This window comes from Pelophylax lessonae (genome assembly GCF_965119305.1).
Source record: "Pelophylax lessonae genome assembly, chromosome: 4".
Lineage (NCBI taxonomy): Eukaryota > Metazoa > Chordata > Amphibia > Anura > Ranidae > Pelophylax > Pelophylax lessonae.
The window spans coordinates 78,138,110-78,162,818 of NC_138771.1; the positions used below are offsets into that span (position 1 = coordinate 78,138,110).

General features: G+C 45.9%; 1 protein-coding gene across 1 annotated transcript in view; it reads right to left on the reverse strand.

Moving 5' to 3' along the window:
• Window positions 1–24,709, reverse strand: part of LOC309553129 (transient receptor potential cation channel subfamily M member 7-like) — a 250,318-nt gene that overhangs the window by 85,642 nt on the left and 139,967 nt on the right. Inside the window, exons 22-25 of the mRNA XM_082254029.1 lie at window positions 20,222–20,396; window positions 19,740–19,866; window positions 16,759–16,943; window positions 8,472–8,604 (exon numbers count right to left, since the gene is read on the reverse strand). Of these exons, the coding sequence (XP_082110155.1) occupies window positions 8,472–8,604; window positions 16,759–16,943; window positions 19,740–19,866; window positions 20,222–20,396 (620 nt within the window). The remainder of the gene's footprint in view (window positions 1–8,471; window positions 8,605–16,758; window positions 16,944–19,739; window positions 19,867–20,221; window positions 20,397–24,709) is intronic.

Here is a 24,709-nt window from a genome sequence, read left to right on the forward strand (position 1 = left end):
ACTTTTCAAAAGTTCGGTAAGGCCAGAACATCCAAACTTCCCGAAAGTTCGGCCCGGATTTCAGAACCCCATTGAAATCAATGGGACCCGAACTTTGGTAATCAAAAAACACAGTTTTGAAGCCCTAAAACCCAATAAATGCCCATAAAAAGTGCCTAGGGTTCTGGGTCATACCCCAGGGACTATTAATCACACAAAAAAAAGTTCTTAAAAGTGTCATTTTTGATAGAGAGCCAATTATTGAAAAAATAAAAAAATAAAAAATTTCTTTGGATTTAGTATCTGGGGGGTCTAAAAAGTGTACCTGTGAAGTTTCAGCTCTGTAGCATGTCCAGAACCATAAAAAAAAGATTGTTTGTATTTTGTCACTTATAGCAGTGGTTCTCAATTCCGGTCCTCTGGACCCACCAACAGGCCAGGTTTGCAAGATAACTAAATTACATCACAGGTGATCTCATTTGCTGCTCAGTGATTGCAGTATTCTAGTCTGCATCCCCCAAGGTAATACTTAAAATCTGGCCTGTTAGTGGGTCCCGAGGACCGGAATTGAGAACCACTGACTTATAGAACAGGTTAGTGGCTTCTCTTTTCACACCTTGCCGGTTTAGTAGCAAGCGTTTTTTTGGGCATTTTTTGGGGTCTTTTCAGGCAGGCAAAACATCTGAACTTGTGTATACGGGTATATATACCACTATACACAAGTTCAGATGTTTTGCCTGCCTCCAAAGAACCCAAAAAAACGCCTGCTACTAAACCGGCAAGGTGTGAAAAGCGAGAAGCCACTAACCTGTTCTATAACTGACCTAATACAAACAATCCTTTTTTTTTTATGGTTCTGGACATGCGACAGAGCTGAAACTTCACAGGTACACCTTCTAGACCCCCCAGACACAAAATCACACAAAAAAAAGTTCTTAAAAATTGTCATTTTTGATAGAGAGCCAATTATTGAAAAAAAAAAAACAATTAAAAAAAAAAACAATTAAAAAAAAAAAATGTCTTTGGATTTAGTATCTGGGGGGGGTCTAAAAAGTGTACCTCTGAAGTTTCAGCTCTGTAGCATGTCCAGAACCATAAAAAAAAAAGATTGTTTGTATTTTGTCACTTATAAAACAGGTTAGTGGCTTCTCGCTTTTCACACCTTGCCGGTTTAGTAGCAAGCATATTTTTTGGGCATTTTTTGGGTTCTTTGGAGGCAGGAAAAACATCTGAACTTGTGTATAGTGGTATATATACCACTATACACAAGTTCAGATGTTTTGCCTGCCTCCAAAGAACCCCAAAAAATGCCCAAAAAAACGCTAGCGTAAAAAAAAAAAACGCCCAGGTGTGTTGTTGCAGGCATTTTTTGGGGGTCTTTGGAGGCAGGCAAAACATCTGAACTTGTGTATAGTGGTATATATACACACATACTTATATGTATATTACACTTAGACATATATAGGTGTGATAGGAGCGTAACTATATTGGTGTTAATTATTTCATTAGCGCAAGTAGTTTTTTCTGCTCCTTTCACACCTATATATGTCTAGGTGTGTATATACATATAAGTATGTGTGTATATATACCCGTATACAGAAGTTCAGATGTTTTGCCTGCCTCCAAAGAAACCCAAAAAATGCCCAAGAAAACGCTAGCGTCAAAAAAAAAAAACGCACAGGTGTGTTTTTGGAGGCAGGCAAAACATCTGAACTTGTGTATAGTGGTATATATACATAGTAGGACCCCCTAGTCACTCCAATCACATTCCTAGGATCCTCCTGCCCCCTCAATTTGCTTTTGCTAATGGTTCTGGTCCAATCATGGGCTTTTAAAGGCCATTTCCTGTCCCATTGCATTTTGGTCGGTTCTGGTTGCCGAATTCCGAACTTTTTGGGCAAAAAGTTCTAAATTCGGCCGAACCTCGAACAGCCAATGTTCGGGTCGAACCGATGGTCGACCCGAACCGTTCAATCATCCCTAGTCTTGACCAGAACTTGTTGGATAAATTGGAATATGCAGATATGCGTCTTGAATGTCTATGAATGCCCTTGTCTCAGTGGCAATTACTGCCCATACAGAGTTTTTAAGGTACTTTTTACAGTTTGTCTCATAGCATGTTCTAGGGCTCAGCAGCCCATTTCACATGGCCCTCGCACCTTTTTTTTTCAGCTGGAATTTGGCAGAACTCCTTTAAGATCCTCTTACTGCAATTTGGTGGGGGGGGGGGGGGGGGGGGACGTGGTTGAGTTCCCACCTAATCTATGAGGAAAAAAAAGCCCTGGATAAATGTAGTTTTAAAGATACAACCAGCCCTTTGAGGGCAACAATAATACTGATGTGGCCCACAATGAAATGGAGATCCACACAAAAATCCACACAAAAACAAAGAGCAAAAGGTAAATGCTGTAATTGCTCTATTAAAGCATGATCCTGGAAAACAGGGTCATGCTGGTTGTTCATTGCCCTAATCCAGTTAGCTGCAGTTTGACATGCTGAAATTGCAGTGAGAGCCGGTTGCATTTAAGAAAGCCTGTAAGAGCATCTTAAAATTTCAATCTGCGGAATCGTTAAAAGAAGGAACATCTTCAACAGGTACAATGAGATGTTTGTTTAAGACTGAGACAGCAGGATTAACTACAGAAATAGACCACTGTTCATTGAACTCTTTCCACTGTAGAGAGTCTAGATTTGGGGGAGTGAAAATCTTTTCTGGAGTGATCCAGGTATCATAGATTGCACATTATATTGGTTCATGAATTGGGAATGTCTGAGGGTTTTACAGGTCTCTTCATACCCAAAAGGGGCATAGTGAGACAAAGGAGAATTAAGTTGTATAATGCCAAGACTTTAGTGGGCATCCTCAGTAAACGCTTGAACTTTGGCAAGCATGTTACATTAATAATGTAACAGCTTCCTCCAACACGGCCTCAATGTCCTCTTTATTCTTTTCTGAGTATGCTTTGTCTACAGCAGGCTTATCGGGATCCAACTCAGGTAGAGAACAGGTAGAGAAATGGAAGCAGGAGAAGTAGGTTGGGGTTTTTGAGCCTTGGGCAAAGATGGCTAAATTAAAGCCGTTATTTTGTTCAAGGGAATGTAAATAGATGCAGAAAAACTGAATTTTTGTAAAATCTTACCTGTAAAATTCCTTTCTCTGAGTCCTCCGACAGTCGCCGCCTCTTCATATTCGTCACATATGGGGTATTAGACTTTGCTCCGAAGGAGTAGCTAGGCAACAGAATATGTTAACATTAAAGCTTTTAACATATCCCACCCTCAAGGGGTGGTCCCCTCAGTCAATACCCTCCTACTTCCTGCAACCATATCTCAGTTTTAGTGGAATAGCAGTAGAGAATACAACCAAACCCCAAAAGAGGGGAGGGGGCGGCGACTGTCGGAGGACTCAGAGAAAGGAATTTTACAGTTAAGATTTTACAAAAATTCCGTTTTCTCTTACGTCCTCAGACAGTCGCCGCCTCTTCATATTCGTCACATATGGGGACGTCCCAAAGCAGTGCAAACATGAGGGGTGGGAAACGCATCCGCGCCGAAAAGGCAACGCAGTCTCCGCATCAAAGAAAGGAACCTTACCAAAGGAAGGAACCCAGCTGGGCAATAGGAAAAAACAGGTGCTCAACAGGAGCAACAACCCAGGAAAAGACAAATAACCAGGGGATAAAAAACTTATCCCAACAGCCAGTGGTCCCCACAAGGGACCCTAGGGAATCGCCGCACTAAGAACCTTGCGGCCAAAGGAAGCATCCGCAGATGCCTGAACATCTACTTTGTAGAATTTTGTGAAAGTGTGCACGGTCGACCAAGTCGCCGCCTTACACACCTGGGCTACAGAAGCCCCATGACGACAGGCCTCTTCTGGTGCGATGACTCAACGAGATTTGAAGATCCAGAGATTGAGGTTGCCCGTCCCACATGGACAGGATCTCCGCTTGGAGACCCCGCGTGTGAAACTGGGCAAAGGGAATCGCCTCAAAGGCCGAGACCATCAATCCCAGACATCTCATGCACGTCCGCAGAGACGAGTGCGGAACGTCCCTGAGGGACCTGACTTCCTCCTGAAGAGTTCTGAGTTTGTCTTCCGGCAGGAAGACCTTCGCCTGCACCGAGTCCAGAATCATTCCCAGGTAGGGAAGACGAACCGACGGACTCAGCGTCGACTTTGGAAAAGTTAACGTCCAACCAAACTCCTGCAGAGTTTGCATCGTGACAGACAGGTCCTTCTCCAGACCCCGGCTGGTCGCAGACCGAACCAGAATGTCATCCAGATACCCCAGGACAGAAATGCCCTGGGCCCTCAATAAGGCCAGAACCGGTGCAAGCACCTTGGTGAAGACCCGCGGAGCCGAGGCGAGACCAAAAGGCAACGCCACGAACTGGTAGTGATCCTCCGCAATGGCAAATCGAAGGTACCTCTGGTGACCCTCGAAAATGGGGATGTGAAGATACGCATCCTTCAAATCGATGGAGGCCATGAATTCCCCCGGAACCAGGGCAGCCACCACCGACCGCAGGGATTCCATGCGGAACTTGCGAACCCGCACAGAGCGGTTCAGAGCCTTCAAGTCCAGAATTGGACGAACCTTGCCCTCCTTTCTGGGTACGGTGAACAGATTGGAATAAAACCCCCGAAATCTGTCCCGAAGAGGCACCGGAACCACCACTCCCTGAGCCCTCAGGTCCCGCACCGCCAGGTGCAGGTCCCGTAAACGCTCTGGAGACAGTTGAAGATTTGAGGGAAAAAATCTGCTCTCCGGCCGAGATAGAAACTCGATCTTGTAACCAGATCGAACGATCTCCTGAACCCATCTGTCCCGCACGCGGGCCAACCAGGGCTGAAGAAAACCGAGCAAGCGTCCCCCCACCCCAAAACTGGGTGAGGGCGCCCCTTCAGGCCGCACTGTTATGGGCTGCGGATCCGGATTGACCGGACTTCTGTTTACCAGACCAGGGCTTCTTCTGAGAGCCTTGACCTTTGAACGGTTTGCCCTTGTAGTGCGACCGAAAAGCACGAAAGGACCCCTGAGGGGGCCGAAAATTAGCATGCTTCTTCCCAGAAGCCCCCTTAGCCTTGGGGAAATGGGGCAAGAGAGTGCTCTTACCTCCGGTGATCCCCTTAATCAACACATCCAAGGACTCCCCAAAAAGGCGAGACCCATCATAAGGCAGATTGGCTAAGGTCTTACGTGAAGACTGGTCCACCGACCAACATTTCAACCAAACCAGGCGGCGAGACAACACCGCCACGCTGTGCACACGTGCAGCCAACGGAACTAGGTCCAAGTCCGCATCACACAGATACATGACACCCTGGTGGATTTGATCCACCATATCCAGGGTCGCCGGCGAGGCCGAATCGGCCACTAGGACGCGCCTAAGCATCTGCGTCCAACTAGCGATCGCCTGGGCCGCCATGAGAGAAGCAAACAGAGCCTTAAGCATAGAACCCGTAACAGAATAAGTATGACGGGCAAGAGACTCCAATCTCCTATCCGTGGCATCACGGAACACAGGGGAATCCTCTGCAGGAATCGCAGTGGATTTGTTTAAAACCGCAATTGCGTGATCCACTGGGGGAGGCACACACCACCTTTCATCAGTGGAAGGCGAGAAAGGATAACGCAGCTTGAACCTACTTGGTACAGCAAAAGGTTTGCGCAGATTGCGCCATTGTTCCTTAACAGCGCGCTGAAAATCATCATTGCAGGGAAAAACCTGCGGCGTCCTGCGTTTTCTCTGCGTCCCATAAGCCGCCAAGGCAGCGGGGGGACACACTTCATCCTGCAAACGCAGCGTTTGCTTTATGGAAGCAATCAATTCATCCATGATTGCAAGCTCTTCAGGCGAGCCAGGGGGAGAATTATCAACCCCTTCAACTTCAGCCTCCACCTCGGACCCCACTAGATCCAGGGAGGAGCGGGACCCCGATAAGGAGGCCCCCGCCATAACAGCCCCATCACCTTCACCCTCAGAATCAGAGGAAAGAGCAACTCTGGGCCTTTTAGTAGATTGAGCAGCCACCAGCATCTGCACCTGAGCAGCAAGGCCAGCCACAATAGTGGCTAAATCCCCCCCTGGGGGGGAAACAGCGGTCCCCTGGCTTTCCACCAAGGCGGTAGGAAATTTGCCCTCCTGAGAATCCATTGCCCCTATAACAAATGCCGGATAATAAAGGGTTAACTGCCCCTTTAACACGCGCGGCGAGCGCAGCCCACCGCACCACACACAAGCACAATGAGACCCCCGCAGGGACAATAAAACTGACACAGGCAATGGATAGGAAGGATATAACCTGAGGAGACCCTCGCCGCTGCTGCTGCCTCGATCGGTGTTCCTGGAGAAGAGGAAGTGATGCTGCCAGGGCGCTCTATGAAAGCCTATGGGAGGCTACAAGAAAATGGCCGCCATGCATGTAGAACATGCGGCTGGAGCGAGTGTAGGCAAAATGGCGCCGTTTGGCACCGAAACCGCCGCTCCACAGTACAGTAATGCTCACATGTCTGTATAAAAAAACATGTCAGATCGCCGCAGCGATCGCTGTATAATGCCCAAACATGCCACAAAACATGCCCCACAGCACACAGCTTCTCACACTGACAAGGCTGACACACACAGTGTCACACAGCTCCCCCCCCCCCCCCCCTTGCAGCCCACAGCATGCAGCCGAGAGATAGGGAGACAAACAGTGTGAATAGAGGCAGGTTACACAGTCCCAGACTGACACCCCCCCAGACAGACAGGTCCCCACATAAATACACTTACCTCACAGTGGCGTGGGGGACCCGCACAGGCGAACAAGCCGCTGCACATGAGGCAGGGAGAGTCGCATACAAGACGCACAGAATGGGGGTTAAGAAACTGCACAGCGTCCAGTGAGGTAGCCACCTCACCAATCATCCCTGCACCGAACAGGGATGGGTCGTTCACTGTGCCAGGAGCGTTACCTGGCTGAACGCTCGATGGCAGGCTGGGAAGCCACTGACCCACGACCTGCAACCAGGGGGATCAGCCCGAGACCCAGCCCGCATGATCCTCTTCATCCGAAGAACTAACTAAAGCTGACAAAAAGAACAGCTAAGTAAAGGTAGAGAGAAAACTCAAACAAAAAATCAAAAAAGAAGAAAGTCTGGGGCACAAAGCCCCAGCACAGAGAGAGCCAGCCACTCCTGACAAGCTAGACATTAAAACTGAGATATGGTTGCAGGAAGTAGGAGGGTATTGACTGAGGGGACCACCCCTTGAGGGTGGGATATGTTAAAAGCTTTAATGTTAACATATTCTGTTGCCTAGCTACTCCTTCGGAGCAAAGTCTAATACCCCATATGTGACGAATATGAAGAGGCGGCGACTGTCGGAGGACGTAAGAGAAATTATGCTTTTGTTGCGTGCCTAAAATAAAGCTAGATTCAGATGCAGAGACTGATGTTAGAGTCAGTTCCTGTTCATAGGATGCATCAACAATTTGAGATAGAGTGTTGTATGGGCCTTCAGCAGAGCAAATATTCACCTGCGGTTTTGCAATTGCTCCCCATCGCTTGGTCTCCGCCATAGTTATGTGTGAGGGTATTTTCCTTTGGGGTATTCACAAGGAAGGGTGCACAAAACAAGACATGTCCAGAAGGAAAATGCAGCAACAAGGGTGTAGACCATCCTGTAGTGAGTCTTCGTGGCCAACTAGCAGGATGAAGTGTCTGAGTACCATGTACGGGCTCTAGGTGGAAGTGGCAATAAAATATGCAAATTGTAGTGTGATGTAAAACCTGATCATGCACCTGAAACGCATCTCTGAGCAGTTGAGTTTTAGAGCCACATTTGAAAGGTTTACTTGTAGTGAATACAATTCAAATATAGCCCCAGTATTTTACAGTAAAGGTCAGGGTGAGCCTGTCCTACCAGTCCACGACGCTGGATGTATATAAAGTCTGGTCTTTGCCTGTCTTGGCAGGCATAGCCCAGAAGGGGTCTTCAGGGACTGGGTACAATAGGGATGGACGATGGCCCTAGACCTGTAAAGCAGCCTGAAGTGGACTACATGCAAGGCCCCAAGCTCCAGGGTAAGCACCCATGCAGGATCCAGTGCCTGGAGCAACTGTACAAGCCATCTCCATTGTGTGGAGTCCCAGTATGACTCCTATCTGGATGCACTGCTTCTATTTGTGGCATTAGAAAAAAGGTGTGGATTTAGGAATGCAAAGATAAAATAATTAGGACAAATGAAATAATAATTTAAGAGTGATTTCTCTGTGCAGAAGAGGTCCATAACTTTAGGGCAATGCACAAAACTGAGGATTCACAGAATGGGGTAGGGGTACAGGGAAGGTGCTCAGTGGGCATGTCTTTCAAAGCTTGCCAGGGTCTATGAATACTTTGCCTGTTTCCTGTATTGTACTATTGAGATATTTTCATTATCCTTCTCACAATAAGCAATAATGAGTCTACAGAGGTGAACATTTCTCTTGAGTAATAGGTTTTACCTTTCCGAAGTAACACGTATCCTCTCCTCGCTTCCCAAATTAAATTTATCATCTTTGTCATTGAAATAAATCTCAACACACTGCTCTTCAAAATCATGAAGCTTTTTTTGGTCTTCCTCGGTTAGAAACAGTTCTTTTTAAGGGGAAAAGAAAAAAAAAAGTATTATTTAGAGACAAAGAGGTTGGGCATTACCTGAACACTAGGTGCCATATAACAGAAGGTCTATACAGTTTTGTGAATAAAAAGATACCTTTTTTTGTTAACATTTATTCGTATACAGTGTTACAATAAGGACACTCCATGGACTCCAAGATGGTTGGCTGAGAAGAATAAATAGGGCAAACAGGTCCAAACAAGTAGTACAGTCACAAAATTGAAAAAAAAAGTTAAGTTAAAAACAGGCTACAGTAGAATTGTGCCTGCTTTCTTTTTCTTTCTTTTCTGTGCAAGGTACAAATTTGAATACATTTTAGGCTATATCACAACTCAAATTGATTTTATTGCTGCTTGTGCTTCCCTCCAATCACTAACCTTTGAATGTGCTTAATGACTTGTGTCACATTGCTTTGGTTCATGCGTTTGAAGGCTTACACTACCTTTTATATCTAATGCCTAGCAATACATAAGCAATGCTAGAATTATCCATCTCCAAGTTCTTTTATTGCTATTTATTACTTAAAGAGAATATGTTACTTTGCCCATAGAATGATATTTGCTGATTACTTTGGGTGAATAAAAAAGTACCCCGTTTTTGTTTAAGAAGGAGCATGAGAGCACCTTCCCTTTCTCTTAGGATACAATGCATGAGCAGCTTGAACACGGTCGCCCCTGAGAGAGGGATGAAGGTTTACATTTATGAACATGTTTCATAAGTATTTAAAGTATTCCTAAACCCAGGACTCTGCATTCACTATATCTGGTCTCCCATAGTACACAGAACATAGAAATGCAATTATTTTAGTAAATATAAACTGCTAAATACCTTTTCTCATCAGCAGTATATAGGAGTCTTAGGACTTCTATCAGTGTCTGACAGAGCACTGGTTAAAGCGTGAAGAGGAGTTGTCATTCTCCTCAGACTGTCCTATGAGGCTGCATGACTCCTGACCCTCTATCTGGACAGTGCTGATTGGCTCTGTGCCGATCACATGCACCCTCCCAAAAACAAAAATCTCTAGCAATATACACTAAACTGAGCATGTGCAGCATGCCCCCAAGTCTCTGTACTACCAGAAGGATTGGGGGCTGTGGAAGAAGGGAAGGATCAGAGAACTGTTGTGGGTTTAGTAACTCTTTAAGGTGTAACACACTGTTTCTCAACTCCGGTCCTCAGGGCACACTAACAGGCCAGGTTTGCAAGAAAACTGAAATACATCACAGGTGATATCATTTGCTGCTCAGTGATTGCAGTATTCTAGTCTGCATCTCCCCAAGGTAATACCTAAAATCTGGCCTGTTAGTGTGCCCTGAGGACCGGAGTTGAAAAACACTGGTGTAACATGTAGGTAATCACTAACCCTCTCACCCCCAGAGCCTTCGCCCCTGTGACAGCGGGCAGGTATTCTCTCCGTAGCCACTGTCACATTAAAAATCAATGCCGCTGTGCAGGGGCTTTGCCTTCAGAGGTGCGTCATTCATACACAGAGCTGTGAATGAATAAACTACAAGTTCCATCTTCCACTGCAGCAGATAGTCTTGTAGTTCTTAATGGACTACAAGCGCGCTGATCAGTACCCACATAATTTATTGACACTTCCTGCAGCTTAATAACTTGTTTGTCCATAAAGAGGTATGGCCAGAGAGCTGTAGGCATTGTCTGCAGGAGCCTGATCATTAGTGCAATGCTTTGCAGGCTCCTGTGTAAAAAAATAAATAAATACACATTTTTTATACCTGCAAACTCATGTGCATTTATTTTTTTTGTTTTGCCAAAGGTAAACTTCGCCTTTAACCATGCCTAAGTGCTGATACTGACCGATCCTATAGAACGGGGGTCAGCAACCAGTAGATCGCGACCAGGTGACTGGAAGATCAGTCTTGCCTTGCTGACCTGCCATCACAGAGCATCAAACAGAGTGCAATGCGGAGGGGCCACTTGTAAAGTTGGAGCTGTAGTAGGGAACAAGAGCCACATAAGCCAATACCTCCTCTGTAGTGCTGGCTCCTTTCCCATGCGGAGTGAGACCAACTGCACTCCACCTCTTATCCCGGCCAGCGGTCTCCATGGTGGTGCCAGCAGCAGGAAAGAAGAGATCTTCCGGTCAGCGTGAAACAATACATTGGGCATAATAGTATAGAGCTGCTGTCACACTGATGTGGTGAGGTTTACCCACACCGCAGGCGCAGTGCAGTATATCTGCAGCCTTCCTGTGTGTTTGCTGTGCTTAGCCAAAGACTTATATTATATCCTGGGGGCTTTGCGCACTTTCTGAATGCAGGCATTTTGGTGCGCTTTCAGAAAGTGCACCACATCTGTAGGATATAGAAGTCTATAGCAAAGCGCAGCTAACCCAGGAAGGTTGCAGATGCACTGCACCTGGGGTGCAAGTTTACCGCAGCACAACAGTGTCAAAGCAGTCTCATTAGAATAGTAAGGGTTAATTTACATTTGCAGTTTGGGGGGGGGACCCCATAGTTAGGTGTGCTTTTACCACCCCTGCCCCACTGCACTCACTTTAGCTGCAGTGGCCAGGGGTGTACACATTTCAGCCGCAGCGTTATACACTGTTATGGTTGGTGGGGGCAGAATGTGCAAAGCATGACTCATTCACGTGAATGCAGCCGCTCTGCAAATGCCCTGTAACCTTGAGCAGTACAGCAAACAAGGGGTTAAAGCAGGCAGTGCAGTGTTGCTTTCTCACCACCTGCTTTAACCACTTAGACCCAACAGAAGCATGCAGAACTTGCAGAGTGGCCCCATTTACTTGAATGGATCATGTTTGGCAGGTGGTAGCACCCACCAAAACAAACAGGGGGTTTAATTCCTGCTGCGGCATGTGTACATCTTTGGCTGGTGCTTCAGCAGCTAAAGGGTGTAAGGGGCAGTAAATCCATGACTCAACCGCGGGGTTTTACCACCCCCAAACTTTATGTGTGAATGAGCCCTAAGGATGTCGCTGCGGAATGCAAGGGCTTATTTAAAAATGCAGCAAGAACTGCTGCTCCTCTGAAAAGCAATCTGAGTGACTACCGGATTTAAAACCATGATTACCGTGCAATGCACATGATTGCAACACAGTGGAACAGAAATTTAAAGGTTTAAATCAGGTATGAGGAGATGATACTGTTCCCAGTGATTATTGGCTTCTCCTATGTTGTTCAGGTAGATCTCCACCTCTTTAAGGTTGCCTACCTGTTATAGAAGGTTTACATGAATAGAGCATAGGTTCTAAATTCTGCCTTTATGACATAAGCAGGGGTTTGAAAGCAAGGTTCTGAAGCTATAAAGATGAATGAAAGGTGTCTGGGATCCATCCATACAGCCCCAGAGCTGTACTGAACTGAAGCAGAGGTATCCAGCTAAAGTTTTTTTTTTTTTAACTACAACTGTACACCTGAACATTAGTTTATTGCTGAGATATTTGATAACTGGATTTTTGACTAACCGTAAAATCCTTTTCTCTTAGGTTCATAAATGCATATCAGTAGGGTAATACCGCCCGAACAACATCCAGGGTATGCAGAGCAAATTCCTTAGGATGTTTAGGCTTAGAGCACAAGGAAGGTAACACAATGTCCTCATTCAAGTGAAAACTGGAAACCACCTTCGGCAGGAAAGGTGGATCCAGCCGAAGTACCACCTTGTCCTTGTGAACCACCAGATAGGGAGAACGACAGGACAGCGCCGCCAGTTCCAACACCCTGCGCGCAGAAGTGATGGCCATCAAGAAGGCCACCTTCTGAGACAAGGTAAGCAGGGGAACCTCCTCAATATTCTCAAAGGGAGGCCTCTGGAGCACCGACAGCACCAAATTAAGGTCCAAATAGCGGAGGTCGCACCAGAGGTACCAAGTGTCACACCCCGATAAAGATACGCACCAGGGAATGGGCTGCCAATGGCCTCTGAAAGAAAATAGCAAGGCCCGAAATATGACCCTTGATAGTACTCAAGGCCAACTTTTGATCAACTCCCCGCTGAAGGAAAGCGAAGATCCGAGTCACCGAATAGGAGCGAGGGTGGGTCCCAAGGGACTCACACCACGCAATGTACAACTTCCACGTACGATGATAAATCTTCCTGGAAGTCGCCTTCCTCGCTTTTAGCAGAGTGGGAATCACCAAAGCAAACAAAACCCCTGTTCTTCAGCACCTGGCTTTCAACAGCCAAGCCGTCAAAGCCAACGACTGTAAAGCAGGATGGAAGATAGACCCCTGAGACAGTAGATCCTCCCTGAGAGGAAGTCTCCACGGGGCGTCTACGACAAGCCTGACCAGGTCGGCGTACCAAGCGCGACGAGGCCAGTCCGGAGCCACAAGAATGACCGGAATCCATTCCGCCTCTATCCAGCGAAGAAGTATTGGAAGCAACTTGAGAGGAGGGTCCCGAGAGCGGACCACAAACCTCTGTACCTTACTGTTGATCTGAGGCGCCCCAACAGATCCACGTCCGGAGTGCCCCAGCGAACAACTGCTGAAACACCTCCGGATGCAGGGACCACTCCCCTGCATTCAAGGCCTGGCGGCTGAGGTAATCCGCCTGCCAATTTTCCACTACCAGAATGTGGACCGCAGAGAGCTGGAACATGGAGCTCCGCCCAATGTAGAATGTCTGCCACTTCCAGGGCTGCAAGGACACTCTTGGTGCCCCCTTGGTGATTGACGTAAACCACGGCCGTGGCATTGTCCGATTGAATGCGCACTGGACAACCCTCCAGACGGTCGGTCCAGTGCGTCAGGCAAAGCCGGATCGCTCTCAGCTCCAGGACATTGATCGGCAATCGAGATTCCTCCAGGGACCAGACTCCCTGAGCCGAGTCCTGATTGAGGACTGCCCCCCTACCCCCCTTCACCTGGACAGACTCGCATCTGTGGTGAAAATTGTCCAGTACATAGGGAGAATGTAGAGACTGAAGCATCGGGGACCGAAGCCACCAGACCAGGGACTCTCTGGTCCTGCGGCTTAACCGAATCCAAGAATCCAGAGAATACGGGTGTTTGTTCCACTTGAGAAGATGGGACCGCCTCAAAGAACGACACCATCAGTCCCAGTACACTCATACAAGTCCGAAGGGACGGCCGGTCGTTGGACATCAACAAATGAACTGCTGACTGGAGCTTCTGGAGCATTTCCGGAGGAAGAAAATCCCCGGTAGATGACGAGTCCAAAGTCAGGCCCAGATAGACCAGTCTCATAGAAGAGGTCAGAGAAGACCTTTGAAGGTTCACGATCCAACCAAACTCCTCCAGAGTACTCATGGTGACCCCCAAGTTGTCCGTCAGCAACGCGGGGGACTCCGCACGGAGAAGCAGATCATCCAGGTAACCCAGGACCAATATCCCCTGCTGTCGCAACAACGACAGGACCGGGGCCAACATCTTTGTGAAGACCTGAGGAGCGGAGGCAAGAGCAAAGGCCACAAACTGATAGTGATCCTCTCCCACGGCAAAACTGAGAAACCGTTGGTGAGCAGCACAGATTGAAATGTGAAGGTAGGCATCCTTGATGTCTATTGAGGCCAGGAAGTCCCCCTGATGTAGGGAGGCCACCACCGTGCGAATAGTTTCCATCCTGAACTTTTGAGCGCGCACAAACACATTCAGTGCCTTTAAGTCCAGGATGGGACGCACCTTGCCCTCCTTCTTGGGAACCATGAACAGGCTGGAATAAAGCACGTGAAAGTGTTCCGCAAGCTGAACAGACACCATCACTCCTTGCTGTAGCAAGTCCTGCACTGCCCCATAGAGCGCTCGCAAGCGATCCGGGGATAGGCGGACATTGGAAGGGAAAAACTTGACCGGAGGAGCGGATCGAAACTCGATCTTGTATCCGGACCGCACAACCTCCTGGACCCAATTGTCTGGGATCCGGGCCAGCCACAAGTCGAGAACTGGCAAAGGTGTCCCCCCCACCCCAGTCATGGGTGAGGGCGCACCTTCAGGCCGACAGGGCCTTGTCCGCAGGTCTGGTGGACCCGGACGTCTGTTTTCCAGACCAGGGACGCTTGGAACCACCCGAGGGAGCCTTGAAGGGCTTTGCCTTATCGGCTGCCCCTGAGGAACAAGGATACTTCCTGTGAGCCGAAAAGGACGGACCCCATCAACAGCGAGAATCCCTACCCCTATAAGCCTGTGGGAGAAGGTATTTCCCCCCCGTAACACCTTTAATTATGTCGTCCAGGGTAGCCCCAAACAGACGGTCCCCCTGAAAGCCTTCTTACAAGCCTGATCCGTAGACCAACACTTCTGCCAGAGCATATGCCTCATGACCACCACCGAAAACGACAGGCGACCCAAAAGGGAAGCAATGTCCATTGCAGCATTGCAAGCAAACTGCAATGCCTGCACCATTTGATCCAACAGTTCCCCAAATTCAGGAGGGACAGGCTTGCCCTCTCCTTCACGGCGTAGCAGCTTCGCCCATTCAGTCACCGTTTGCGTGACAAGGGCCACAGCAAAAGCAGGCCGTAGCGCAGTCCCCACATAGCGTACATGTTGCAGGCCACAGCCTCAGCCCTTATATCCTCTGGGTCCTTAAAAAAATGGGGAATCTTCAACCGGAATAATGGTTCCTGACTAGGCAGATTAAAACTGACATCTTTTGCAGGAAGAGAGAGGGTATACCCCCAGGGACTGCCCATAGGCGTAGCCAGAAATTCTTTCTGCCTAGTGTCCTACTCCGCTAGGGGGCAGTATTACCCTACTGATAAGCATCAGAGGACTGTGTCCGTCGAGAAATCCATTTTCTATAAAGACCAGTTATTTGTTAGAAAAACTATCATATGAACAGTTGTCTAGGCAACTCTTAGTTCATCACACAAAATATGCCTCTAATGAACTGGTAAACAGTGGAAAAATTTTCAGTGTGACTACCTTAACCCCTTCACTCTGACGTAACACAAATATATATATGCGGCCTCACGGAAGTTAGCTTTTTTCCGTGGTGCTGCATGTATGCATATCTTTCTTACTAATGATCGGGACCCTAATCTAGGTCACCTGATGGCTAGGGTAGCCTCTGATTGGCTACCACAGTGATCAGTCGCTGTGAACCCCGCCCCTGCATTTTTTTCTTTTTGTAAACGGAGAGAAAAGATACAATGCATCTTTCTCTTTCTTTGCAGAAAGAAAGAAAAAAAGTGCTTGCAAAATATGAAAAATAAATAAATAATTAAGAAAATACCCAGATTAAGGTTTGATCCAGGCCAGTGCCAGCGCCAGGGTAAAAGTTTGGGTTGAGTAAGGGTCAAATTTCAAAAGTCAGTATATTTTGGGCAGGAGTTTATTCTTTTTAAATTAACATCAGTTAGTGTCAGTGTGTTTGTGGTAGGGCAAAAAACAAACTGTGCACTATTGTTTTTGGGCTGTACTAAGGGTACAAACAAATATCATACAAATATGTGGTATTGTTGCGATTGTCAGGAGCTGGAGAACTTATATTGAGTTGTTCTTTGGTGGTATGTAATGGTAGTAACAAGAAATGTACAACTAAATTTAAAACTTTTTTTTTTTTACTATTTTGGGCAAAGTTTTCTTTTGATATAGCTATATATATATATATATATATATATATATATATATATATATATATATATATATAAATATATATATAAACACATGTGAGGTATCATTACGAACATCAGATCATGGCCAGTAGTTCTTTCACTAGACCTTCCCTGAACATCTACAGTGGTGACCTGTAAAGGCTTTTTAAGTGTCGCCTATAGATAGTAAAATTTACGTTGTTTGTCGCGGTTGTGCGGGCATGAGCGATTTTAAAGCGTGACATCTTTGGTATCAATTTACTCAGTGTGACATCTTCTATATTTTACAAAGAAATTGGGTTAAGTATTTTGTTTTTTGCATTCAAATTGAAAAAACAAAGTGTATTGTTTCCCTAAAAACTGCGTGCAAATACCGTGTGACATAAGAAATTGCAAAACCCATCAATTTATTCTCTAGGGCTTATGCTTTAAAATAGATCTATATATGGATATATAATGTTTGGGGGTTTTCTTTAATTTTCTAGCAAAAAAAAAACAGATTTCACATGTAAACAAAAAGTGCCAGTAAAATGCCTCGTCTTCAATTGGTTATTGAAAAAATGAGAAGTAGGACACCAAAACTTACTTGGTCCATGTGAAGAGGTGTCCTTCTTTCTTCGATTACACACAAAGCAGAACAGAGAAGACAAGTGACTAAAGATGATCAATGGTGGAGGCAAAAAAGGCTTTTCATGGTAAGCCATGATGAAGTGATAGCGCTGGTACTTCCATACAATGTTTGAAATAGCCTTTACTTGAAAATATACATTGCTGTGAAATAGAGGTAAAGGGAAACAGAATTAAAAAGGATCTTTGTACTCCGACTCAAGGGATTTAGGGACTCAATATCTTTTAAACCTTCAGGATATACAGTCACACTAGCAAGCACAACAATCCTATTTTGTTTCTTATCCACCACTAAGAGCAAGCAGTCTAAAGCCAGCCACACAGGGATTAAACTTTGGGTAGTTCAGCAGGAATCAACCAAATTTGGATCCACTTATGGGCAGGGGGGTTGTACAGAAGTTGATCGATCGACTTCCATACAACTGCCCTGTCTGATTTTTGCAATTCCATCAGTGCCGATGGCTATAGCTGGAAAAGGCTGATCTATATATTCTGAAGGCGAGAAAGTCCTCTTAGTTCCATAATTAGAGATGTAAAATTTCCAAAAATTTTGAAGTCATGAGAAAAAAAAATGGAAATTTAAAAAAAAAAAAATGAAAAGAAAAAAAAGAAAACAGTGTGGAGTAGACAATTGAAAATAATTTTGTTACACTGGGAAGGTGAAATGCCATGCATATAAAAGTATTATGCTGGAAATAAAAGTACAGCTTATTCAGTAAAAAGAAAGAAATATAAACTTGCTTTTTAAATTGTATTTTTTTTATTGCAAATGGAATAACAAGGACTGTATATGTTAAGAACATTTCAACTATATACATAAAAACAGGTCACCACCCCCTTTCCCTCATAATAATTTAAAAGCTTGCTGAGCCCAGTGTCAAGAAGGCACCCAGGATCTCCACCAGTTTGATAGACTGTCATCTGTTTTGACACTTTTCTAAGATTGGAAGAATGAATACGCCAGATTCCCTAAGACATCAAGCGAGGGATAGTCTTATCAACTGAACTGGCCTGTCTAGAGATAAGACTGATTTATCCCACAATGAAAGATCCGTGTGTTGCAGAGATCTAGAATAAAAATGGCTAAAGGGAACTCCCTCAAAAAGGAGGCTCTCATCAGATCCAGGAATCTCATGCTAAAGTAGAGATTCATATGGTTTCTAGACTAAAGAGTTTGGACCCGAAATGAGAGAGCCTGGAATTTCACCTGGGGAAGGAACACTCAGGCCTGATAGGTATCCAGGACCGAACCCGAAAGGACAACAGACAACCCCCCCGGCTTGTCTGAAGATTTGGCAGACTTGAATTGCCAGAATTAGTGAGTGAATGGGAAGCCAGGCTTGGAGGGCCTCAACACTGAAGTTGAGGCTTCTTGGCAGTCAGAGAGGAAGACAGCATTGCAGTCTGCTCCTTAGGTTTCTACCACTGGGGAAAAGGAATGATCTTACCACTAGTAACACCCTTAAAGCGGAGTTCCAGTCTTTTTTGTGTTTATTAAAGATCAGCAGCTACAAAACGTATAGCTGCCGACTTTTAATAAACACACACTCACCTGTACTATTGATCCAGCGATGCGGCCATCCGAACCTTCGATTCTCTCCCTCGCCTCTCCCCAGCATTACAAATGTGGGCACCTGGCTGTGATAGATTGCAGCTTCACAGCCAGGTGCACACTGCGCTAGTTGGGCTGCACCTCCTCAATGGCCAGGCAATCTTCTGGGACCTGTGACGTGTCCCAGAAGATTTCAGGGAGGGAGGGGGAGAGGAGAACCTCCTCACAAATCGCCTAGGCGGCCGATCGGAAGTGGGAGTGGGGTACCTGGCAAAACTAGGTACCTGCTCCCCCCAAAAAAATAAATTACATGCCAAATGCGGCATAGAAGCGGGTGAGGAGTGCTTAAAGCAGAACTTCCGCTTTTGGGTGGAACTCTGGTTTAATAAGAGACCATCTAGGGTTGATCCAGAGGTGTTGCCCCTCGAAGGGTGTGTAGATAAAACTCTTCCTAAAAGATAAAGCCAAAGTCCAGCACTTTAGCCAAAAGTGCCCTTTGCATATGCACTAACAGAAGAGATAGGCAAGAGGCATCCAGTAAGCCATCACAGATGAAATTCAACCCTACAGCCATCTGCTCCATGCATTCAACAAGCAAAGGGTCAATGGCAGCGGGCGTTACATCTCTTTTCAGGGATTTCACCCAGTCAGGATTTTTCTGATAAAGTAAAATCACAGTCAGCATAGGGTGTAAGGCAGGGCTCCATTCTGGACAGGATTTGCAACCACTATTCGATTTGGTCCTTAAAAGCATATGCATCCTTAATCTTACATATTAGTTTTCCTGTAAGGGCGAAATATGGCAGAATCTGGCAGAGCACTTCTTAACAAAACATTTTTCCAAAATGATACAAGTCTAGCAGGGGTTTAGGAAATGCAACTAGAGATGGATGCTGGCAGCAAAACAAAAAAAATGCATCCCAATAACAGAATAGGAAGTTAAAGCTACAGAATGAAACTAATGAGTTGTGGCAAGTTACATGAAACAAGATGGCCTGGACTAAATTCACTACCTCAAATCAGATGAGCCTCCAAGATCTTGGAGCCCAAATTGTCAAATAGAACTTTTAGTGAGAAAAGTCAAAAAATTTACTAGGGAAGCAATAGATCTGTTGTATTCCAACCTGAAAGCCTGTCTGGAAAGCAGATTATAATAAGAACAAAAAAAAAAAAAAGTTGACACTAAAACAAGACCATCCAGATGTGTTAGCAGATAATTCCTTCAGACTCTATACAAAGGATCTGGTATCCACCAAAGTTGTACAAGCCATACAGGAGAACACCTATACTCCAAAAGAACTGACTGAGATTTTTAACATTTTAAGGTTTTCTGGAATTCACATGTGAACAAGTTGTGATCTAGGATCACAAACTCAGAACAGACTTACTTAAAAAACGCAATCAGAAGATTCACCATAATGATGTACTGTACAAAGAGGTAGACAGCTTGAAGAAACGGTGTCAACCATGTTCCCAAATCACAGAGTTGTTTCACTTCAGAGTTTTCAGCACAAACTATGGGAGGGGGAGCATAAGAAAAAGCAAAGGAGAAAGGTTTTAAACTTTTTGTATTCAAAAGAAAAGAAAAATCATCAACATCACATTTCTTGCAAACCTTGAATTTTTATCTGCCTCATGTTTTTGAATATGAGTGGTAGGCCAACAAGCTGCTTGAAACATGACATTTCATTTTTGATCTTTGCAAGTTCATATAAATACCATGCACACACACCTCTTCAGAAGCTCTAGTGCAAACTCACCACTCCCCCCAACACTAGCTTTTGAAAGCAGGTTTTCCATTTTCTTTTGATGCTCCGAAGGACAACAAGCAGAAACAAAATCTAATGTGTAAATATGTTCTGAAACATACCATCAATCTCATAAGCATACACTTCCCCAAAGATCATCCAGTAAGGTTGAAAAACAATGTTCCTTGCAAGCATCCAAGTTGGTTCTTCAAGTGGGTATAGAATTGCTTGTCTTGGAACTCCAAAACTCAGAAGAACAACAGCCATTATAACAACTATGTAGAACATGTTTGCAACCTTAAATTAAAGGAAAACCATAGTTATATTTTAAAAACATTACTATAAAATACATAATAAATTAGTCTTTTTTTTTTTTTTTTCAGAACAAAGTGCGAACATAATAATCAAAACGCATTTCAGGGCAAAACTAAAATTAAAAAAAAAAAAATCAGTAGGTTTCTTCAATAAATGCAAAATGCAAAAGAACATTGTAAAATAAAAAGATTGATGGGATATTCTAAAAAGGTGAAATTTAGGGTAAATTTGTGAAATGCCTGGCCATTCAATTTAATGGGCCAGCGGTTCATTTGTTCTGAAGAACCAGGTAGCAGCAGAGGACATGTATGACTGTGCCAATTTGAACTAGAGTCGAGGAGGAATGCATGCTGCCATTTTCCTTTTCCTTTTACCACACCAATTAAATGGGCTGGTGACCTTGGAAGACAGACAGAAAAATGAACGTTCACCTGCATATGATAAACTGGAATAGCTTTATTCTGATATTCTGAAGCTGTGAAAAAAAGGAAATTTTGACCCACAGTAAAAGTATTTTCTCAGTCATTTGAGGGGCACAGCTTCATTATTATCCAGGACCTTAAAGGCTATAACCTCTTTTACCACACACCTGCTTTAGTTAAAGCAAGTAGTCCAAAGAAGACCGTATATGAGGATAGGGAGCCATGTCCATCAATGGACGCTAAGAATAGGATGTTATGGTGAGTAATAAAAACAAGATTTTGGTAAGATATTTTTCTCTGAAGTTCATTGACAGACGCAGCCTCATCATCACCTGAATGGGTTATGCTGCCCCCTGCAGGAGTAGTCTGGGCAGGAAAAAATATACATGTACACGGCCATGGGGCTGTCCCCACAGGCATAACCCACACACACTCAGCTCAGCAAACCAGTTTAGTTGCAAGCAGTGAAGAAAAAAACATCCCCAAAATAGAGGGGCGGGTGCTGCGTCTGCCAATGGACTTCAGAGAAAAAGATTTTACGGTAAGATCTTAGAAAAATCTTTTCTCCATCGTCCATTGACAGACACAGCCTCATCTTCATCAGCTGAATGGGACATCCTAAAGAAGTGTAGGCATGAGGGGTGAGAAGAACGCAACCAGAAAGTAACGTAAACTCCAAAGGCTAAAAACTTAGCCAACCGGGTAACATGAAGCTCAAGCCAACAACAGGAGCTCACCCAGGTAAAAAAACATCTGCCTGATCCATCTGGAAATGGTCGCAGCAGACGCAGCCAAACCTTTGCAAGGACCGTCCGTAAGGACAAAGAGAGAGTCCGAATTTCTAAAGGACTCAGTAACCGTCAGATAAACCCTTACCACCCGAACCACATCTAAAGAATGCAAGGCAATTTCCTTGGGATGCTTAGGCTTAGGACATAAGGAAGGCAACACAATGTCTTCATTAAGATGAAAATCCGACACCATCTTAGGGAGAAAAGACGGATTAGGTAAGAGGACCAATTTATCCCTGTGGACCTCCAAATAAGGCGAATGACAGGATAGAGCCCCCATCTCAGATACTCTGCGAGCAGAAGCAATAGCCACTAGGAAGGCAACCTTCTGCAACAAAGAAAGCGGAGAAATCTCCCCAATATTCTCAAAAGGAGGCTTTGGAAGGACAGACAAAACCAGATTGAGATCCCACGGAGGTAACGGAGATCTCCTTGGAGGAGCCAGATGACGCACCCCTTGAATAAAAGTGAAAATCAAGCTACTAGTAGCCAACAGACTTTGGAAGTAAATGGCCAAGGCCGACACATGACCCTTGATAGTGCCCAATGCCAAGTGCTACTCAACCCGTTTTTGCAGAAAGGCCAAAAATTGAGCTACAGAAAACAGGTGAGGGTGCAACTGCAGCGATTCACACCATGAAATGTACAATTTCCACATACAATGAAAGATCTTCCTAGATGTTGGCTTCCTGGCCTTCAAAAGGGTAGGAATCACCGAGTCAGAGAGGCCCCTATCCCACAACACCTTGCTTTCAACAGCCAAGCTGTTAAAGCCAGCGACTGTAAAGCATGATGGAAGATCGGTCCTTGAGACAGCAGATCTTCCCGTAGAGAAAGTCGCAATGGAAGATCCACGACCATTTTGTACCAGGTGTGCGTACCAAGACTGCCAAGGCCAGTCTGGTGCCATCAGAACGACCTTAATGCCTTCCAAAGTTCCAAAGAAACCTCGGCAGGAGGACGAACAAAGGGAAGGCATAAATCAGGCGATACTGGCTCCAAGGAGCCACCAGAGCATCTGTGGCGTCAACCAGAGGATCCAGAGATCTGGCCACAAACCGCTGAACTTTTCTGCTGAGGCGAGACGCAAACAGATCCACCTCCAGAGTCCCCCGCCGGGGCACACCGGAGGTGAAACACCTCCGGAAGAAGGGACCATTCCCCTTGATCCAACACCTGATGACTCGAAAGAGCCGGAACATTGCCTTTCCCCCAAACCAGAATCTCGGCCGCCAGGACACTCTTGGTGCCCCCTTGATTGATGTAAGCCACAGCAGTGACATTGTCCGACTGTATCCAAACTGAAGAGCTGCATAGCCAACTCGTCCAGTGGAGCAGGCAAAGCTTGATCGCCCTCAGCTCCAGAATATTGATCAGCAAGGAGGACTCTTCTGTCGCCCAAGTACCCTGGGCAAAGAGCTTCCCCAGCACCCCACTCCAGCCTGACAGGCTGGTGTCCGTGGTGACCACCGTCCAAAACAGCGGCAGGAAGGACTTGCCCTGACACAGAATAACAGAATAGGTGACTGGATCCACCAGGATAGACCTGACTTCGCGAGATGGCTCAAACAAATCTTCTGGTCCAATGACCGAGGATCCCTGTTCCATTTTGCCAGAATCTCTTTCTGCAGAGGCCCTCATGCAAGCCCGCAAGGAGGACAGATCCAAATGAGAGTCTGCTCACAACAGGAGATCGTCCAGATATCCCAAAATTGAGATTCCTCGCTGAATTAACAAGGCCAGCACAGGGGCCAGGACCTTGGTAAAAGCTCTGGGAGCAGGGGCGAGACCAAAGGGTAACGCCACAAATTGAAACTGCTCCTCTGCCACCGCAAAGCAGAGGAATCGCTGAAGTCCCTCAAATATGGGGACGTGGAGATTACGTGTCTGATATCGATGGAGGCCAGAAAATCCAAGGATTCAAGGATGCCACCACCGACCAAATGGACTCCATTTGAAACGTTTGCACCCACACAAAGTAGTTCAGAGCCTTGAGGTCCAGGATTGGACGCACCTTACCCTCTTTTCGGAACACTGTGAACAAGTTTTAATAGAAACCTTGAGAGCGTTCCTGCGGAGGAACTAGCACAATCACTCCTTGAGCCAGGAGATCCTGCACAGCTTCTTGAAGATCTTTCAACGGCTCTGGAGACAGGTGAAGATTTGACTGAAAAAAACCTGTCCCCCGGCCGGGACCAAAATTTTATTTTGTACCCGGAACAAATCAGTTTGTGTACACATTTGTCTTGAACAAAGGAAGTCAAGGGTTCCTATAAGAAGCGCAGACGTCCCCCCACCCCAGAAACGGGTGAAGGCGTCCCTTCAGGCTGAAGAGCACTTGTCCACAGCACCGGACTGACTGGCCTTGGACTTGCCCTAGTGCTTCTTAGCCCCTCCAGAAGCTCTGAATGGCTTACCTTTTCCTTGTGCCCCAAGGGCACAAAAAAACAAACAGTCTATGAGCAGTAAAAGAAGGACCCTGCTTAGCACGGGGTGTTTTACCTTCGGAGGATTGAGGAAGAAGAGTACTCTTCCCGCCAGTCAGACCCTTGATCAACTCATCCAGTGAGTAACCAAACAAACGCTCTCCCAGAAAAGGGAGATCTGTCAGGGCTTTCTTGGAAGCTTGGTCAGCCGACCAGCTCTTCAGCCAAACCATGCGCCACAGGGCAATCCCCACAGCCGAAACTCTGCCCACCAGGGGAGCCGCATCCAGGGACACATCACACAGGAACACCAGGGCCTGGGCCACCTGGTCCAAAAGTTCTATCAGTTCTGGGGGAGCCACGTCAGGGTCCAAGTTCCCTTTCAGAACCCTAATCCATTCCGTAACAGTCTGTGATACAAAAACAGACACAAAGGTCGGTTTCAAAATGGAACCCGTCAACGCATGAAGATAGCGGGAAAGGGATTCCACCCACCTGTCCACCGGATCCATGAAAACCGGGGAATCTTCCACGGGCACAATAGTAGATTTGCTCAACCTGGAAAACAGGGTGGTCCACCTTAGGTGGCACCGTCTCAGCAAAAGGATACCGGTGTTTCAAGAATCAGGGCTTCCACTAAAGTGCGTTCCCACGCT